The 22,022-nt window shown below is 38.8% G+C and overlaps 1 protein-coding gene across 3 annotated transcripts in view; it reads right to left on the bottom strand.

The window, feature by feature from the left end:
• Positions 1-22,022, bottom strand: part of ITGB8 (integrin subunit beta 8) — a 79,290-nt gene that overhangs the window by 35,264 nt on the left and 22,004 nt on the right. For all 3 annotated transcript variants that reach the window (XM_030550726.1, XM_030550727.1, XM_030550729.1), the window contains exons 3-6: positions 17,940-18,114; positions 10,329-10,575; positions 7,660-7,825; positions 694-852 (exon numbers count right to left, since the gene is read on the bottom strand). In XM_030550726.1, the coding sequence (XP_030406586.1) occupies positions 694-852; positions 7,660-7,825; positions 10,329-10,575; positions 17,940-18,114 (747 nt within the window). The remainder of the gene's footprint in view (positions 1-693; positions 853-7,659; positions 7,826-10,328; positions 10,576-17,939; positions 18,115-22,022) is intronic.

Below are 22,022 nucleotides of genomic sequence, written 5' to 3'. Positions count from 1 at the left end.
ATACCTCCCAGCTTTGTGTCAGCCACAAACTTTATTAGCACATTCCCACTTTTTGTGCCAAGGTCAGTAATAAATGGATTAAATAAGATTGGTTCCAAAACCGATCCCTGAGGAACTCCACTAGTAACCTCCTTCCAGCCTGACAGTTCACCTTTCAGTATGACCCGTTGTAGTCTCCCCTTTAACCAGTTCCTTATCTACCTTTCAATTTTCATATTGATCCCCATTTTTTCCAATTTAGTTAATAATTCCCCATGTGGAACCGTATCAAATGCCTTATTGAAATCGAGGTAAATTAGATCCACTGCGTTTTCTTTGTCTAAAAAATCTGTTACTTTCTCAAAGAAGATCAGGTTGGTTTGGCACAATCTACCTTTTGTAAAACCATATTGTATTTTGTCCCAATTACCACTGACCTCAATGTCCTTAACTACTTTCTTCATCAATTTTTTTTCTAAGACCTTGCATACTACAGATGTCAAACTAACAGGCCTAAAATTACTCGGATAACTTTTTTTCCCTTTCTTAGAAACAGGACTATGTTAGGAATTCTCCAGTCCTACGATACAACCCCTGAGTTTACTGATTCATTAAAAATTCTTGCATCAGTTTAGTGCCAATTTAAAATCTTGATTTTTAAATTTGACAATGCATTGCCTTCCCAAAGGTAAGAGTGTATGACATATACCTTACCATACTTGTAGCTTTGATGTACACATTATCTTTCAGATGGCAATTTCCATCATTGGGAATTACTATCCCAGCCAATTTACTATCAAGGGCCAGATGAGAGGTCTGATCTGTCATCACAAGAAGTAATCGCTTTGCTTCTTTGCGCCAACCAATATGGCTCTAAAAGAAAAAAAAGTAGGCATGAGAATGAAATTTAACTCTTTTAATTCTATAATAGTAAATATGACTTGGAAGTCCAATGTAAGTCTATTTTCAGGTACTGCATTGCTTAAAAAATAAAACATAAGCACTGAAGCTGAGTGTTAGCATACACTCGAGGCAGATGAAGTAGTTAAAGCACTAATTCTTTACACATGGAGCTTGGTATTTATCCTGATCCTGCAAAGCGCTTATGTGAGCAAAGTTCTGCACATGTTTAAATGCTTTGCAGGATTGAGGCATAGGGTTAGCAAGTCCACAAGAAGTGAGTTCTGTTAGTTTCAATCCATCTTGGAGCAGATGGATTTATTTTCCATTGACTTGTCTCTTTTTTTTTAAAAAAGGGGGCGTGGGAGAAGAGACATCACCTATAAAAATTGAGTCAGAAATATGTGTTGTGCAATATACATGTTGGTATAACACAACTGCAAAATTCCATATGTAATGTTAGTACCTATCAACTCAACTGCAGTGTTTGTAAAATTCTTTGATTTGAGATCATTACGTACAAGAAACACACAAAGCAATTCTCTGAATGAATGCAACACATTTTTAATATACTTAATGATACCAGAGTTAAAATAAGAGAAACACTGGTTTTTTTGTAAATTCCTTACACTTCTCAAAAGGGACACAAAACATAGCATCAGTTAGGCTATTGCACGCATTCTACTCAACAAAATTTAACATGGAAAAAAAATCACAACTCTCAATCATGGGCACCAGGTTTGTGTAATTTTTGGTGGTGCCCAGAACGGATCAAAGCAGAGCCATCCCGTCCACAGGATGGACTGCAGCAACCGCCCCAGAACCTGAACTTTGTGGGGCCCCGCGCTTCAGGACATGGGGTCAAGGGTGGCCTTGACACGGGGATTAGTGGGGGGCCTGGTGTTGGCAGCAGCAAACAACCTGGCCCCAGCCCATTCCACCTCTCCGGCTCCCAGCACTGCTTGGGGAAGGGACGGAAGCCGGAAAGAGGCGGGGGCTGGGGAGAAGAGTTGGAATGGGGGCGGAGGCAGAGCAGGGACAGGAAGAGGTGGGGCTGGCTGGGGCCAGATGGCTCACTGCTGCTGGCAGCATCATGTATGACATCAAGTTCACCATCAGGTATGACACCCAGGCATTCAGCAACCCAGGCATATATTCAGCTGGGCTGCAGAGCTGGCCTGTGGCTCCTTCTAGCTGCAAATGGGTGCTGTGGAGCCTGCTCTGCCAAAATTTGTGCAGCTCCATGTCCTAACCTGCCACTGTTTGGGACAGGGTAAGGCGACAGTCAGATGAAGTTTATGGGCATATGCAAATAAGTCCATTACATAATTGGATAAAATGTCATGTGGAGCTGCACAAAACCTATTAGCTATGATTCTGAGAAACACAGACCAAAGGATGGTGAGTTGTAGGATGGGAAAAGAGTGGGCTGTGAAGTATTATCCTAAATCAGGGGTCAGCAACCTATGGCACACATGCCAAAGATGGCACATGAGTCGATTTTTAATGGTCGGAGTCCCAACAGGCAGCAGCGTGCCATTAAAAATCCTTCACAGCCTGGCCTGGCCCGCTCTTCACCCCCCTCCACTCCCGCCACGAGGGCAGAAGCATAGGCATGTGCACGGGGTGTGCCGGGTGTGCCCAGGCAGGAGGTGGGCAAATGGCCCCACTCTCCCGGCGCAACAAGCCGCGAGGTTCGTGCTCCTGGGCCGGAGCTCCTGGCCGAGTGCAGCAAGCCGCCAGTCCCTCCCCTGCCTTTCCCGCTCCCCTGGAGCCCTGTTGCCACACACGCAGCACTCTGAGGGGCGGGGCTGCCCGCTCCCACGGGGCAGCATGTCTGCTCTGCGCAGAGGAGAACATGCTGCTAGGAGCCTCATGGTAAGGGGCCCAGGTCTGGATAAGAGGTGGGGGCAGTCAGGGGACAGGGAGCAGGCTGGGTTGGAAAGGGAGTGGGATCCCGGGCGGGGTGATTAGGGGTGGGGGGTCCCTGGAGGGGGCAGTCAGGGAGCAGGGGGGTGGATGGGGCATGGGAATCCCAGGGTATGTCAGGGGGTCAGGTGGGGGGTGGATAGAGGTCAGGGCAGTCAGGGAACAAGGAGTAAGGAGGGTTCTGGAGGGCAGTTAGGGTGGGGGGTTTCTGGAGGGGGCAGTCAGGGGACAAGGAGGTGGGGGGATTGTATGAGTTGGGAGTTCTGGGGGTCCTGTCAGGGGGCAGGGATGTGGAGAGGGGTTGGGGCAGGCAGGGGACAGGTAGGGTCCTAGGGGGGCAGGCAAGGGACAAGAAGCAGGGAGGCTTAGATAGGGGATGGGGTCCGGTGGGGGCAGTTGGGGCAGAGGTCCCAGGAGGGGGTGGGCAGGGGAGAAGGAGTGAGGGGTTGGGGGTTCTGAAGGGGGCAGTCACCCAGCCCTCTGCTCTGAGCCCCGCACACCCCCCAGACCCTCACCCTGAGCCCTGTACCTCCCTCATACATACCCAGCCCTCTGTTTGACTCCTTCACCTCCCCCAACCCAGCTCTGACTTTGGCACTCTACCATCCCCATCCCCGCCAGCCCATGCACCCCCAGATCTCCACCCCCACTCTGAGCACCAAAAAGGAGCTCCTGCACCCCCTCCCCTCACATTTCCACCTGCACCCCTCACATCAAGTGGGAGCTGCCCAGGTAAGTGCCCCACACCCAAACATCCTGCCCCAACCCTGAGCCCCCTCTCTCATTCTAGGTCCTGGCCAGACCCTTCACCCCCAGCTCTGTGCTCAGTGCACTCCCACCCTCAGCTCTGTGCAGAGAGGGGAAGAGAATGGGCCAGAACCAGGGAGAAGGTAGGTACCCACTGTATGTGGGCAGGGCCAGGACCGCAGACTGGCAGCGGGCTGAGTGGAACTGGTAGGCAGGGTCCCAGCTGGTAGGAGCCGGCGGATGAAACCCCTGAGCAGCAGTGGGCTGAGCCGCTCAGCCCACTGCCGGTCTGGGGTCCCAACCGCCGACCCCACACAGTCCGCTGCCAGTCTGGGGTTCTGGCTGCCGGACCCTTGCCAGGCGGGGTCCTGGCTGCAGGCCCCACTCAGCTCGCTGCCGGCCTAAGTGAACAGAACCCTAGACCAGCAGCAGGCTGAGTGGGCCGGTGGCGTAAGATCAACATTTTAATTTAATTTTAAATGAAGTTTCTTAAACATTTTGAAAACCTTGTTTATTTTACAATACAACAATAGTTTAGTTATATAATATACAGACTTATAGCAAGAGACCTTCTAAAAAAACATTAAAATGTATTACTGACATGCGAAACCTTAAAGTGAATAAATTAAGACTCGGCACACTACTTCTGAAAGGTTGCCGACCCCTGTCCTAAATAATTAAGCTCAACTACACTTGTAAAAATTAAGTGACCAGAGAACATATTGTGATATGGCATCTTTTATTTTTCCTCTCAGATCTTTTCATTCACACTCTAATTTGTAAAAATGGTAATTGGCAATGAGTCTCCTACTCAGAGCAAATTAGAAAGTTCTGCTCTATGAAAAATTAGTTCGTATTAATTAACTTACAGCTCACACTTGTTGTTATGAAATGCACATTGTTCTCATCCATTTCAGTCAACAATTCAATTAACGAGAAGGACTGTCTATACTCATGAATGTTTCCATTCTATTATTTTTGGAAGCATATAACCCCTTTCAAACTTGAATGTCAGAAGTATGGAATGCATCCAGTGATCAACATTTAAATGCAAGAAATCCTTTCAGTGCTTCAAAGTAATTTTTGTAGCAGCTGTGAACAGAATATCTATGTTTTGTGTTTATTTTCCCGCTTTACACTATTCAGCTTTTAAATATAAAGAAGCCCACAGTCAGTCTGTTTTGGGTGGGGTGTTTTTTGGGTGATTATTCTCTCAACTCATTCCCCTGTCCTAAAAGAAAATGGATAAATGGATAAGAGAGAAGAACCATGAAAAAGAAGCCTGATCCTCTTGACATGAACAGTACCATTGTCCAGAAGTCCTACCTGCTAAGCTCGACAAGCATTGCATTGCTTCACAAAGCAAAAAGCAAGAGGACTGGATGGACACTCAACTTTGTGTATCACGTAGATCTTTCCTCATTCTTTTCTACTTTGAGGAGTATTAAGATGTTTCTGTAGGCATGCAGTAAGGTGTTTTTTTTTGTTTTTTTAAAGTACAAACTCTTTACAAGATTGAACTGACACTGAAATGCATCTATATGCTAAAACCATACAAGGCAATGACAATTTAGTACTCAAATATTTTCTAAAATGGAGGATTTTAGAAAGTTCAAACCACATGTGCAGCCCTTAGAACAAAGGTAGAGGGAGGATTCTGTATTGCTCGGTGGGATCCTTCTTTGGTTAGCTAAAGAGCAGGTCCGCTCTTTAAAGAGCATAAAACTGTTACATGGGATTTTATCATTGTGTCTCAATGATTTAAAAATATCAGCTGTTCAGTTTACATATTTACAGTTAGTCGTTTCTAACTGCCAACCCTGAAAATCCAACCCATGATAGGAGAATCAAGATTGGAATTTTCCATTACCAATAATAAAAGTTTTCAGGCCAAATCTGATCCTCAGTTACATTCATTCAACTCCTGACTTCAAATTACACCTTTAATAACTTGTGTAAATGCAACTGACTGGAGCTTAGTAAACAATTCTGTTGATGCAGGAGAACTTGCTTCCAGCTCTGTCTCCCATTGTGTTGTTGACTCTGCTGTGATAACAGGAATAAGACACAGCAAAACTTATTTTTGTCAACGAAATCAGCACTCTTGCATCGGATCACACACACACGGACCAAATCTGTTAAGTAGAAAAGTGCCATTTTTACTAGGGCTGTCAAATGATTAACAAAATGAATCATGATTAATCATACTGTTAAGCAATAATAGAATACCATTTATTTAAATATTTTTGTATGTTTTCTACATTTTCAAATATATTGATTTTAACTACAACACAGAAAACAAAGTGTACAGTGTTCACTTCATATTTATTTTTATTACAAATATTTGAGCTGTAAAAAACAAAATGAACAGTATTTTTCAACTCACCAAAAACAAGTACTGTAGCACAATCTCTTTATCATGAAAGTTGAACTTACAAATGTAGAATTATGTACAAAAAACAACAACAGCTGCATTCAAAAATAAAACAATGTTAAACTTTAGAGCCTACAAGTCCACTCAGTCCTACTTCTCGTTCAGCCAGTCACTCAGATAACCAAGTCTGTTCACATTTACAGGAGATAATACCGTCCACTTCTTGTTTACAATGTCACCTAAAAGTGAGAAAGGCATTCTCATGGCAGTGTTGTAGCCGGCACCACAAGATATTTACGTGCCAGATACGCTAATGGTGTCCTTTCATGCTTCAACCACTATTCCAGCGGACATGCATCCGTGTTGATGACAGGTTTTGCTTGATAATGATCCAAAGCAGTGCAGACCAATGCATGTTCACTTTTATCATCTGAGTCAGATGCCACCAGCAGAAGGTTGATTTTCTTTTTTGGTGGTTCGGGGTTTGTAGTTTCTGTATCACAGCATTGCTCTTTTAAGACTTCTGAAAGCATGCTCCACCCCTTGTGCCTCTTAGATTTTGGAAGGCACTTCAGATTCTTAAACCTTGGGTCGAGAGCTGTAGCTATCTTTAGAAATCTCACATTGGAGCCTTCTTTGCGTTTTGTCAAATCTGCAGTGAAAGTGTTCTTAAAACGAACAACATGTGCTAGGTCATCATCCAAGACTGCTAGAACATGAAATACATGACAGAATGTGGGTAAAATAGACAAGGAGGCATACTATTCTCCCCCAAGGAGTTCAGTCAAAATTTAATTAATCTATTATTTTTTTAACGAGTGTCATTGGCATGGAAGCATGTTCTCTGCAATGATGGCTTAAGCATAAAGGGGCATATGAATGTTTAGCATATCTGGTAAACACAAATACCTGGCAATGCCAGCTACAAAAGTGTCATGTGAATGCCTGTTGTCAATTTCAGGTGACACTGTAAATAAAGAGATGGCAGCATTATCTCTCATAAATGTAAACAAACTTGTTTGTCTTACATTGTTTTACATTGTTTTGTTTTTGAGTGAAGTTATGTAACACAAAAAATAAATAATCTACATCTGTAAGTTGCATTTTCATGATAAAGGGTACTTGTTTACCTGTTTCACATTATGGTACTTGTCTGAGGTGAACTGAAAAATACTGTTTCTTTTGTTTATCATTTTTATAATGCAAAAATTTGCTATAAAAATAATAATATAAAGTGAGCATTGTACACTCTGTATTCTGTGTTGTATTTGAAATTAATATATTTGAAAATGTAGAAAATCATCTAAATATTTAATAAATTTCAATTTGTATTCTATTGTTTAACAGTATGATTAAAATGGCAATTAATCGTGACATATTTTTGTAATCATGATTAATTTTTTGAGTTAATCGCATGAGTTAACTGCGATTAATCAATAGCCCTAATTTTTCCATAACCTTTTTTCCCATACAAGAGACACATCAATTGTGAGCACTGAAAGGGATGTCCCTAGTCAGTCCTCCTCCATCAAGAGGACATTATCCTTGATGATGGCTTGGAGATTGGAATGGCGCTGTGGGGAAATGTAATGCCTCTGTCCGGCATAAAGCTGATAAGGAGCATGATTATTATATTATATAGGGCTCAGTACCATTGGGAACAGAAACAATGATAAATACAGATCTGTTGCTGAACTGCCATTCAGCTGTTTGTTCAGAAATCTCCTTACCTGGCACACAGCTGCCTGAAGCATAGCATCAAACCCCCCTTCAGGTGTATCAATATTCCCAGAGATCTTTTGTTTATTCACTGCATTTTTGAACTCTGCTATGTTGTCAGTCAGGGACAGCACATGAATGTAGCCATGAGGTGGCATACAATCTAAATTATAATCACTGTAGGAGAAAATAAAGTAAGCCCAACATATTATATTATTATTTAAAAATAATTTTAATAAAACCCATTCAGTATTGGAGTTATGGAACATGTGAATATCGACATTTTGAAAAATAGAGAGAGAGGTTTTTTTATACAAGTATCTTTATTAGACTCTCTTGAACTAGAAATATTTCTAGTTCATGTTGAACAAAAATGAGCGCACTTTTTTTCTACTAGTTATGTGAAAAGTGTACCCAATCCTAATTCATGCAATCATAACAAAAAATAAGCAATGCTGAAGTATCGAATTTAATGTACAGAAAAATATGGCAAGAGACAGTATAACCTCAAACAGCACATTATCCCTTTGGAATCCCTAAGAAAGGGAACAATTAGACTTCACATTCAAATTTTGTGTGTCCTGATTAAAAAAACTACTACATACTAAGGACCAGATCCCGTAACAATTTCACATGACTATGAGCTACAGAATCAAAACCTAAAAAAATCAACTCTAAAGGGCATAAACACATGAATAAACCTCACATTGAGATTAATAATAGTTATATAACCACACGGATGGAAGACTATGTTCTCAAATTCTCAGAGGTTAAACAAGTTTTACCACTTTATGTTAAAGAAGCTTTGAGTAAGAGATAGCTGAGCTAATTCTAGAACCCATAGATTAGGCCCTTTTTCTGTAACACAGTTGAGCACTGACTTCAGTGGAACTGAAGCACATACATAAGTGCTTAAATGATTCAGAGAGACAGTTCCTGATCCAAAGCCCATGAAATAATTGAAAAGATGCCCATTGATTTAAATGGACTTGGGTTCAGGCCCTTACAATAGAGCTAATATGTAGCAACAAGTACAGTAACTCCTCACTTAATGTTGAAGTTATGTTCCTGAAAAATGTGACTTTAAGCGAAATGATGTTAAGAGTTAAGTTCCAATATATATATATATATATATATATATATATATATATATATATATATATATATATATATATATATATATATATATATATATATATATATATATATAAATTTTAAACAATTTAATACTGGTTCACAGTGATGACGATTGTGAAGCTTGGTTGACGTAGAGGAGTGAGAGGGTGCGATATTTCCCAGGGAATGCCTTACTGCTAAATGATGAACTAGCAATTGGCTGAGTCCTCAAGGGTTAACTCTCACAGTCTACAAGGCAGCAAGAATGGAGGGAGGGGAGACAGCATCAGAGACAGAGACACACACCATGTGTGTGAGAGATGCGCACTTCCCCTTTAAGTACGCTGACCCTACTCTTAAATACACTGCTTTGTAAATTAGATCAGCTTGCTGAGACCACAGCTGCAGCCAGCAAGCTCCCTCTGTCCTGAGCCCTGTCATGTGTCCCCCCACTCTATGGAAGATGGGGTAAACGGGGTGCAGGAGCAGGGGGGAGGGGGGCACCCTGACATTAGCCCCCCTCTTTCTTCCCTCCCTCCTGCACAGCAAGCAGGAGTCTCAGGGAGCAGCTCCAAGGCAAAGGATAGGAGCACTACAAGGCAGTGAAGGGAGGGACAGCTGAACTGCAGGCAACTGATAGCCTGCTGGGCAGCTGCTGCACAGAGAACTTAGGGGAGTGGGGAGCTGATGGGGGGCTGCCGATCCACCCTGGTTCAAAGCCCCCATCAGCTAGCTGCAATGGGCTGCTCATGCTGCAAGCTGTGGACAAAGCAGGCAGCTGCCAAACGACGTTAGACGGCAGCAATGCACTACTTTAAACAAGCATGTTCCCTAATTGATCAGCAACCTAACAATGAAACAATGTTAACCGGAACAACTTTAAGGGAGGAGTTACTGTATATATGATGTAAAAAAGATTAATATTAATTATTCACAAACAATTTGATTTACATATAAGGGTATTTGGATGTGTTGTGTGGAGTCTTGTTCTGTAGAGGCTATGGAAAGTGATCCCTCACCTTACATGCATGTTGAATACAAGGAATAAGGTCTGTGACATGCAAAAATAATTGGTCCAATCCACTTCTCACTTGTGGAAAATGGGGGTTTGGCCAAGTAAGAATGGCAGAAGCAAACCCCAAAGGTTCTTATTTTGTTCCTTAAATAGACTGGGAGGAATATGTATTACAGAGATGAAAGGGAAAATTTTAAGGAAAGCATTTTAACACACAAGTTTTGAAAGTACTGTTACTAGGAAATAAACATGCAAAATAATCAATCACAGTATCTGACTGTTTTAAACACAAAAGCATATGTAAAATATACAAAACATATGCCTTGATTGGTTCTGAAATTTTCAAAATAATCACCAAATACTGCGTGAAAGAAGCCTTTTTTTTTTTTCTTTAGAAACAGAACACTGCTGGGAAACCAAGCTGATATTAAAGAGAAAGACTCATAGTGAAGTTTTAAAAAAATTATAATGTAGCATAACCTGTTAAGTTATTATTTATACAATTTTTGTCACTTGGCATTACCCAAATAAACATACATCATTACATACCTGCACTGATTATGGATTCTTTCTGGGTGAATGCTAATGTAGGGTGACACAGTCTTGTCCACATATGATCCAAAGCCAAGTCGAAAATCAAGGGAAATATTTGCCATCTTTTTAGATAAATCAAATCCAACAGAATTTAATTTTTCTATGTTGTTGTGCATAGAAGCTGAGACATCAACTAAATAATAAAGGTCCACCGGATACTTCTCTAGAGGATGGACTTTTAACATAAAGCTTGCTTTACCTCCTGGTTAAAAGGAAACAAATAAGTTTATTGCATATTTTCAAATGTACTCTTTTCAAAATACTGCAAATTTACTTTTAATGTTGCAGGCACTATACACATTTTCAGGCAAACAGAAAAAATAAATTAAAGTCAACTAGAGTTTTAAATGTACATCAAAAACAAATCCAAAATAAAGGGCCTGTTTATAAAATTTATTTAGCTGGTCTCCTATATGGGTTATTGTTAAAAATGGGCCTTTTCCTATTATCTTTTAAATTCTTGATTACACAATCCATTTGGCATTATACCAGACAGGAACCATTACTCAAAAACTGAAAGAATTTCAATCACTTCAAGGCTGATAGTTTCTAACTGTACCATTTTACTTGGCTAACAAATGGGTCTGTTATTTCCATGAGGGGTGTGTCTAACTCTATAGGTATTATATATACACATACCCCAAAGAGAACAGGACCTGAAATGCCTATTTATGTAGGGCTTCAAGTTTTCCATTAATTAGTGCTAAAGAAGTCAATGAGAAATCTTTCAAGGATTAAAGAAAAACTAAATGTGAGTTTAAGAAGAAAAATCCCTCCACTGACCTCAGACAAAAACAAACACAGGTAACCCTTTATCTCAGGATGTCAAATGTCTGTCTGTCCCACAGAGCCACATTACAATCTCTTATGTAACAAAAATCACTAACCTTTAAAAAGATCAGCCTATTGCATTATTATTTGTTGTTTTTGCAATGCCAGCAAAAAACAGCAACATGAATACACAACTGGGTAGCATTTAATTTTAACATTGTGAGGGTTTACATTATTTGTTATTTCACAGCACCCAAAAATATGCTAGACGCTTCACAGAACAAAGATGGCATGATCCCTACATAAGGATCTTACAATCTAGTATGGCATGACACAGTGAGGAAATAGCAAACCAATAGTGAGGAACAAGTGCAGGATAGAGGTTACAGCAGAGATTATTGTAGCTGCTCAACAAAAGCTAGTGTGCAACACGCTTGACCAGGAGCTATTTAAAAAAAAATTATAAAAAATGTGGCTATGCATTTATGCCAGATATTAACCTATAATGACACAGCTAGACAAGATCCTCAGCTAGTTTTAATTGATGAAGCTCCGTTAACTTTAACAGAGCTATTGCAATTGACACCAACTGAGGATCTGCCCCATTGAGTTAAAATGAAAACTGTAAATATATCTACTTTAAAGGCAATTTACCTGATGATTTTTTGGGGGGAGGGTGAAGGGCAGGGAGGGGTATATGTGAACATTTTCCATCTGAAAATTTCAGCTTTTATCCATGACCAGCTCTTGTATGAATAATAGAAAATTTCAGTATGCTGAAATTCCACCTATATGCTACCTACTTGCCAATGAAAACATTTTTTTTGAAAATGAACCTCACAGTCTTTAATTTGCAATGCAACTCCCATGATGTAAAATATTTTGTCATAAATAGAGTTTTTATTTTCTTCCACATAAAGCCTGGCTTTTCTGATTACATAAGTGAATCCTGAAAGCCGGGATTAAAAACAAAACAAAAATCCTTCCTCCCGATGCATATTTTTATTCTGCATAACCTACCATACAAATGCCATACAGTGAGCCAATTCCTTCCACAGTTATACCTATGCAACATCACTGGGTTTAACTAAGGGCAGACTGTGGCCAATCTACTCAGTTCTGAGTCTTAGCACTATAGGACTTAGCACTTCAGTCCTATGCCTCTCTTGAGCAAAAACCGGCAGTTGCTCTAACTCTGTGAAACTTTGTGACATGGATAGATGTTCATTTAGGACTAGGAGGAGATCTCTAAGCTCCTTTTCATTTACAGAAAGCAGATTACTTAAACCAGCTTTTCAGAAGGCTGTGCTGCACATTAGCCCAAAATATTTCAGAACCCCTAAAAGAATTTAATTACGGCTGCTGGAGGAGCCCAGATTCCGAGACCCCTACTCAGCCTGAATTCCACCTTACTCTACAAGTAGCCCTACTGCACTCAATGGGATTTTTAGAGAAGTATGATTCAAGTGTGAATAAGGGTATCAGAATGTGACCCACCATTTTAATAATTTGAGGGGTGTAAAAGGTGGATGGCTAATATTCACTTGTGCTTCACACTTGTAGTAAGACTTGAAGATGACTCAGATCTTAATTCCCTAGCTCTTTTCTACAGAAGACCCATCTTCCTCGTTAAATGTGGAATTGTCTTTGAGACGGTGGCTATTCTCCTTCTGTAGACTACTGGGAGTTGAAGGACACATGATCACATGTATTTGAGTTGGTCAGACAGTGACTTTCCATTCATTCAAGGGCAAGTTTAGGTACCCGGGAAGTTATTCTGTATATCAACTTTAGGTGCCTTTGCAAGCAGATAATAAATGTGAACAAAAAAACAAACAAAACATAGGGCCATCAAGTGATTAAAAGAATTTATCGTGATTAATCATGTAATAACAGAACAACATTTATTTAAATATTTTTGGATGTTTTCTACATTTTCAAATATACTGATTTCAGTTACAACACAAAATGCAAAGTGTACAGTGCTCACTTTATATTTATTTTTATTACAAATATTTGCACTGTAAAAAAAACAAAAGAAAATATTTTTCAGTTCATCTAATACAAGTACTATAGTGCAATCTCTTTACCATGATAGTTGAACTTACAAATGTAGAATTATGTACCAAAAAAAACCTATTCAAAAATAAAACAAAAGTATAACTTTAGAGTCTACAAGTCCAGTCAGTCTTACTTCAGCCAATCACTCAGACAAACAAGTTTGGTTACAATTTGCCGGAGCACATGCTGCCAGCTTCTTGTTTACAATATCACCTGAAAGTGAGAACAGTTGTTTGAACAGCACTGTTGTAGCTGGTGTCGCAAGATGTTTACATGCCAGATGCACTAAAGATTCACATGTCCCTTCCTGATTCAACCAACATTCCAGAGGACATGCGTCCACACTGATGTGTTCTGCTCCATAATGATCCAAAGCAGAATGGACCGACACATGTTCATTTTCATTGTCTGAGTCAGATGCCACTAGCAAAAGGTTGACTCTCTTTTTTGGTGGTTCGGGTTCTGTAGTTTCCACATCTGAGCGTTGCTCTTTTAAGACTTCTGAAACCATGCCCCACACCTTGTCCTTCTCAGATTTTGGAAGGCACTTCAGATTCTTAAACCTTGGGTCCAGTGCTGTAGCTATTTTTAAAAATCTCACATTGGTACCTTCTTTGCAGTTTGTCAAATCTGCTGTGAAAGTCTTCTTAAAACGAACAACATGTGATGGGTCATCATCCGAGACTGATATAACATGAAATATATGGCAGAATGTGGGTAAAACAGAGCAGGAGACATATAATTCTCCCCTAAAGGAATTCAGTCACAAATTTAATTAATGCATTATGTTTTTAATGAGCATCATCAGCGTGGCAGCATGTTCCCTGGAATGGTGGCAGAAGCATGAAGGGGCATATGAATGTTTAACATATCTGGAACGTAAATACCTTGCAACACCAGCTACAAAAAAGCCATGTGAACGCCTGTTCTCACTTTCAAGTGACATTGTAAATAAGAAGCAGGCAGAAGAGTCTCCTGTAAATGTAAACTTGTTCAGCTAATTGCTAAGACAAACAAGAAATAGGACTGAGTGCACTTGTAGGCACTGAAGTTTTACAATGTTTTCTTTTTGTATGCAATTATGTAACAAAAATAATCTACATTTCTAAATTCAACTTTCATGATAAAGAGATTGCACTACAGTACTTGTATGAGGCAAACTGAAAAATGCTATTTCTTTTGTTTATCATTTTTATAGTGCAAATATTGGTAATCAAAAATAATAATATAAAGCGAGCACTGTACACTTTTTATTCTGTGCTGTAATAGAAATCAATGTACTTGAAAATGTAGAAAAACATCCAAAATATTTATTAAATTTCAATTGATATTTTATTGCATAACCGTGTGATTAATTGCAATTAATTTTTTAATTGTGATTATTTCTTTTGAGTTAATCACGAGTGATTCATTGACAGCCTTACAAAAAAACAAAACCAACCAAATCTATAATCTAGGAATTTTAGCTCAAATTTATTGTACGGGTTCATAAGTAATACAGATTATGTATTCTCAAAGGAAGATTATTTTTATAGGATAATCTAAATTTAGATGATAAAAGGAAGAACACAAAACAGAAAAGACCAGAAAAAAAAGAAGTAGCAATTTTAAGGTTAGAGTGCCAAATTCTGCAGTCTCTGGTGAGAGTTTTCCTTAGTCAGGGACCACAGAATTTGGCCAACAGGAACTAGTAAATGAAGGGATATATCAGAACATCTAGTTTATCTCCTGCCAGGGCAGGTGTTCCCCATGGTGCACTGTCTACTGCTTTGTCCAATCTAGTTTTCCACCATTCCTCTCAAAAGTCTTTTTACAAGCTCAGGGCCGCCATCTACATTAGAAAAATAATCCTGTTTGAACATGACTGTGAAACATGGCTGTGGCCCAAAGGCATTATAGAAATGTTTCTTCTGGCCTGTGTGAAATACTCCCCACCCAATTAGATTACAAACCTGTTAAGGAACAGTGTTTAAACTCAGGTAACACCCTAGGTTAAAATTCCACAGTATAGATATAAAAATTATGGTTTGGTCTATTCAGTAAAGAAGAAATATTATTTTAACAAAGTTGAATCCCAGCCATATTTCAAAGCAGTGCTTAAACAAGTTTCTTTTAGTATCATAGATAGGACCTAACAGATATCACCATAAGTCTCTTCCATATATTCAGCCTAAATCTTCTCTTTCCTTATTTTACTACTCCAAGTTATACCCTCATGTTACAGTACTAGAAATTATGAGCTCTGCAAAATAAACAGACATATCACGTCATTCAGATTCTTGTATGAAAATGGGAAAAATAAAATAGGTTTATTGATGCATCCGCTAAGGGCAGTGCAACTTACATTGGACACTCTTCTCTTTGTTCTGACAGAACATGTGTGAGAATATAGCTGTGGGAGATGATTTCGTATCACTGCTTCTCCCAAATATGGTCAGTGTTTAAGCTGGGTCTATGACAATGAGTTTCTATTATGCACTTTTAAAAATCTACTGTTACGTTGAGTTTCATTCTAAGTTGTCCCATCTGTAAAGACTTCCTCCCATTTCTTCACCAGATAAAAGAAACGTAAATTTTATAAGCATTGTATCTAAAAAAAAAGTCTAACTTTGCAGAGTTTATCCAATATATTTAGAAGGAATAGCATCTCACAGTTTATAACATTTATTCTCTATTTTTCATCTCTGCTCCATGACTCTTGCACTGACATCCAACATGATCCAACAATACCATTTATTTGGGAAGTACGAATTGCAATGTTTTGCAGTTAAAGTTGCGTTAATTTGGAAATATATGGCTTTTCTGAGAGAATAAAGGCATATTTTATAATTGTGACAGACCATAAACTGAGAGGCAAGGTTCAGTAAGAGAGTGGTGTACCACTTCATTGGGATGCACAGCAGAGGCATATAGTATTATCAATTTTCATTCAATTGTGTTATCTCAGACGTGGTCTGAAACAGTTAAGTAAAATGCTAATTACTGTATTTTTACAGTCACTTGGATTACTTATTAAATATAATACATGTGAAAAAGTGTGCTCATATAAGTGCACATAATCCATTTAATGATTTATGAACCGGAAGTGCACAATAAAGCTGAAGCGTACATAATGGCTTGGATTTTCGAAGAGAGCAAATAGAAATAGGAGCTAATTCCTACTGAAAGTCAATGGGACTTGGAAGCCTAACTCCCTTAGGCCCCTTTGAAAGTCTCAGGTGATGTCCGAAGCTTCGCAACAAGCAACACACACTTTAACAAAGTGGCTACTTTTGAATATGCACATGTGCCAGTAAGGTGAGGAAACATGTCACCTGTGTGAGCTGCATACGAAAATTGTGTAGAAAAAGGAGCAGCTCCCTTTCCTCTAAGGTATCAACATCTCTTTGGTACCATTGTTTTGCTGGCGGGGGCTGAGACATTGCTACCAGGAAAGAATGTAGCAGGGGTTGCAGCTCTTGCTCTAAAGAGCATGCACCACTTGGAATCTCATGGACTTTCCCACTGATGACTTCACTGGAAATTAATGCTATTCAGACCAGTATTAATCTCTAATACATGACGTCTATCCCCTTGTGAGAACAGGGGTAGAGCGGATGGCTGTGGGACAGGGATGAATTGAAACATGGCCACTGAGCTAGCCAGGAGCTTGGAGCTGAAGGAATAGAAAGATGGCTGGGAGCAGTCTAGAGGGGCAGGCATTCTAAGCTATGCTCCAGGATCCACAAGGTTGGGGTCATCCATACAGAGCCTTTTTGACGGTTCATGATTAGAAGACCTAAAACCACTGCTCCCATCCATGAAGCCACAAGATTCTCCCCTCTCCTTCTGGACGAGGCAATTTCTGGGGTGTCTTGTGGCTTCTAGGTAGGTATATTTTGTATTATCTTTTCCCTTTCTGGGTAGTTTTCAAAAAATGGGATGACATGGTCATATGCTATGGCATGGTTTAGATTAAATGTGGGAAAATAACTATATTACAATAATACTACTGAAATTTTAAATTGCATGAGAGTCAGGAAATTCAATGAGGGTTTTTACAATGACCCTATTACTGTACAGTCTTCTATTCTAAGACAATATACTCCAGCATTCTCACTTAGCACTTATGTGCATTAAATTTACACTACAGAAAAAAGCAAAAATCTGATTTCAAGATGAGTGTATCCAAAAAACATCCTAAATGTCTTTTTTGTGTTTGAGCACATGAACTAATAAGTCAGTTTGTAACAATTTTGTTAGATAGTCAACATTATGGACCAAACAATGTTTTGGTATTTAGTTCAATGAGGTGGGTTTCATTCTTCCAATTCTGGGATAATTCAAGCAACAGAATTATAACCTGTCTTTTGAGAGTCTCTGGAATTTAACCTGCATATTTCCAAGTGCAAAACTCCATTCTTGACATTAACTTGGTGGATCAGGATGGAAACAGCTAAAAAATAAAAATGAGATAAAACACCACAAAAAGTTTTCACCTTCACCTCCATGTCACTGTTTGTGAAACTCAGTGGCAGCCCTAATCCTGAGTTAATGGGCATAGCTGCCAATAGATATAATTTTTAGCTATATGCATATGAACATTGCAGTTATACTTCTACAAATAGTTTTATAAATGAAAGATAGTTTCATTCTTCTAAATAATAATTACAGCCATTGCCTCACAAACTGGATTGAAATGTCTCTGTATTTAGTTTAGATTTAATACAGTAGCAATGTTTTAGATAACCAAACCTGGACGCAGTTGGATGGAAACCTCTCCTGGTGTTACTTGTGTATTTGCCTTGTGGTCACTGAGTATTGTAACACGAATGGTGGGATTTTCTATAAATTCTGATTGGCAGCCTTTTTTTATTAAATTAAAAACCACGTCGCATCGTCCCTTCTGTGTTGCTCCTGCCATGAAATCCTGGTTGAAAAGAGGCAAAAAGTACAAACTATTTTAAGTTAAAAACAATATAATCTTCAAAGGAAACCAAGTTACCAAATAACAAGTGTTTCAAACAATAGAACATGCTACTATAATTGCAAAGACTGTTGTGCAAAGCCATGGAAGCCACATGTTTTTAATAAGGACAATAACAAGCAAATATTTAAAATAGAAGTTAAATTAAAAATAATTTTAGATTTAAAGGACAAAACTTTCTGAATAGAGAGAGGATTTTGCAATATTAGAACAAGCCGTCTTTGGAAAAAGGATGGTTTGGCACTGTCATTATGTCACTGTAAAATCGTTTGTGCTACGTTCACTAAAGCAGTTCCACCAAAAGAAGTGTGAGCCACACTTACTATTTTACTTCAAAACTGTACTGCTCATTTCTCAGAAAAAGTCTCCTGGAAATTTTGTTTAAGACAATATTTTCAAAATTGGGACCAATATCTATGGTTAGTTGCTCAACAAGTGGCCAGATTTTCAAGTGTGCTGGAAACTCAGCAGCTCCCACTGATTTTTGAAAAGTCTTTTGTAGGGGGTATGAAGGAGGGTGACCAGACAGCAAGTTTGAAAAATTGGGACAAGAGGTGGGGGGTAATAAGAGCCTATATAAGAAAAAGACCCCAAAATTGAAACTGTCCCTATAAAATCGGGACATCTGGTCACCCTAGTATGAAGGGTTATTTGAGTGTTTGCTGAGGAGGAAGCCTACTACGTCTTCCTAGCAATTGCACAACTGTGGATGAGCTGTACTGTGCTCAAAATAGGGGTGAAGTTCTATGACCCATGCAATACAGGATGACAGACTATATGATTTAATGGTCCCTTCTGGCCCATTAAAAATCTACAAGCTGCAGAGCCCATCTGTTCCCCCCTATATAGTGAGGCCAGTAATCTCTTGTTTTGTGGTTGCCTGTGTATGAGGCAGGAAGTGTTTTAAATAGGGCTGTCGATTAATTGCAGTTAACTCATGCAATCAACTCAACAAAATTAATCACGATTAATCACAGTTTTAATTGCACTGTTATAATATAATAATAAATAATACATGGAGATATACTTATCTCATAGAACTGGAAGGGACCTTGAAAGGTCATCAAGTTCAGCCTCCTGCAGCAGGAACATGTACTGATTTTGCCCAAGATCCCTAAGTGGCCCCTCAAAGATTGAACTCACAACCCTGGATTTAGCAGGCCAATGCTCAAACCACTAAGCTATCCCCCCGTTAAACAACAGAATACCAATTTAAATGCATTAAATATTTTTGCATGTTTTTCTATGTTTTCAAATATATTGATTTCAGTTACAACACAGAATACAAAGTGTACAATGCTCACTTTATTTTTATTATGAATATTTGCACTATAAAAATAGTATTTTTCAATTTACCTCTTACAAGTACTATAATGCAATCTCTTTATGATGAAAGTAGAACTTACAAATGTAGAAATATGTACAAAATATAACTGCATTCAAAAAGAAAACAATATAAAACTTTAGATCCTGCAACTATACTCAGTCCTACTTCTTATTCAGCCAATCGTTCAGACAAACAAGTTTGTTTACATTTATGGGAGATAATGCTGCAGGCTCCTTATTTACATTGTCACCTGAAATTGAGAACAAGCATTCACATGGCACTTTTGCAGCCGGCATTGCCAGGTATTTATGTGCCAGATATGCTAAACATTCATATGCCCCTTCATGCTTCGGCCACCATCCCAGAGGACATGCTTCCATGCTGATGATGCTTGTTAAAAGAATAATGTGTAAAATGTGTGACTTAACTCCTTGGGGAGGATTGTATGTCGCCCAGTCTGTTCTACCCGCATTTTGCCATATATTTCATGTTATAGCAGTCTCGGATGATGATCCAGCATATGTTGTTCATTTTAAGAAGACTTTTAGAGCAGATTTGACAAAACACAAAGAAGGTACCAATGTGAGATGTCTAAAGATAGCCACAGACGGCTTAAGAAGGTTTAAGAAGCAAAGCGCATTCCAAAATCTGAGAGGGATGAAGTGTGGAACATGCCTTCAGAAATCTTAAAAGAGCAACACTCTGATGCAGAAATTACAGAACCTAAACCACCAAAAAAGAAAATCAACCTTAACTGTTCGTGGCATCTAACTCAGATGATGAAAATGAACATGCATCAGTCCACACTCCTTTGGATTGTTATTGAGCAGAACCCGTCATCAGCATGGACACGTGTACTCTGGAATGGTGGTTGAAGCATGAAGAGACATATTACTCTTTAGCGAATCTGGCATGTAAGTATCTTGTGACCTCACTCTCAGGTGATATTGTAAACAAGAAGCAGGTAGCATTATCTCCTGCAAATGTAAAAAAACTTGTTTATCTGAGTGATTGGTTGAACAAGTAGTAGGAATGAGTGGACTTGCAGCCTCTAAAGTTTTACATTGTTTTCTTTTTGAATGCAGTTATATTTTGTACATAATTCTACATATGTAAGTTCAACTTTCATGATAAAGAGGTTGCACTACATTACTTGTATTAGGTAAACTGAAAAATACTATTTCTTTTTTTTTACAGTTCAAATATTCATAATAAAAAATAAAGTGAGCACTGTACACTTTGTATTCAGTGTTGTAATTGAAATCAATATATTTGAACATGTAGAAAACTTCAAAAAATATTTAAATAAATGGCGTTTCATTATTGTTCAATTGCGTGATTAATCCCATATTTACTTCTTTTAATTTCTTGACAGCCATGGTTTTAAATTGTTAAAATATTGGGAGATGTGGATAACAGCAAAAGGGAGCTTTTGTAAAGGAGCTCTCCCTTGTATATAGCTCCAAAACTTTTAGACAGAGGTAGGTTTGGGTGTATTTCTCCCGCCCCCCAATTCCACAATCTTAGGGATGGCTTGCATGTCAGACTAAGCAAACTATAGAATGATATGATCTTTCTGGAACCTTACTCCATTAACTTTTGGGGCCACAGATTTTTTAATGGGTTACTTTCACAAAACAGGTGGCTTTCAAAAAACAAACTAAATGTATGAGAACTTTTTTTAAAAATATCAAACAGAAGTGGATCAATTAATGTTTGTTTTATTGACAAAGAAACCCAGGATTTCTTTGCTGAAATTCATAAAATACTCCCATAGTAGAGCACAGTGAACAAAGAAATGCAGAAAACATAAAATGGGAAAGAAAAAGAAAAAGGGTGTGGCTGCAAAAATAATTCTCTTACACAAGGAGTTTTGAAAGATTGTTTTAACAGGCACAGACAAAATTTAATAATTGCTGTTGATGCCAGAAAGTTTTTCATTTAGTAATATGAGAGCTAGTTGAATAGTTTCAATTTGCGTGTGTTTACGTGCAAATAATGTAGCAAATTATCATTTCTGGGTATAATCGTTGTTCGTGAGTATGGATGCCACCAGTTATTTATGAAAGGGTTGACAAATCCAGAATGTTTAATGAATTTTAAACAGTAATGATGATTCATCTAAAATATTCATACTGAAAGTGTTATTCATTATTTGCTAGTCACTATCTGAATTCTCTTCAGCAAAAGAATAAAACAGGACAATCATTCAACCAGAGAGCAGAAACAATAACATTCAACTCAGATGACCAACCACGCATGGCAATGAGAAAAAGCACAAGGGTAAAAGTCATTGGCCTGTTCTACATTTAAAATGTAGGTTAACATTGCTATGTTGGTCAGGGTTATGAAAAATCCACTCAAGTGCCGTAGCTATACTGACCTAACCCCCCAGTGTACACACAGCTAGGTCAATAGAAGAATATTCCCATTAACCTAGCTACCATTGTTTAGGGAGGTGGTGTTCATACAGTGATGGGTTATGGTGGCAAAGCTACAGCACTGTACCTATGCCGGTACAGTC

This window comes from Gopherus evgoodei, chromosome 2, assembly GCF_007399415.2.
Source record: "Gopherus evgoodei ecotype Sinaloan lineage chromosome 2, rGopEvg1_v1.p, whole genome shotgun sequence".
In the NCBI taxonomy this organism is placed as follows: domain Eukaryota; kingdom Metazoa; phylum Chordata; order Testudines; family Testudinidae; genus Gopherus; species Gopherus evgoodei.
Note: the sequence above shows the minus strand (reverse complement) of the source record. Positions and strands in the feature narration are given on the sequence as shown.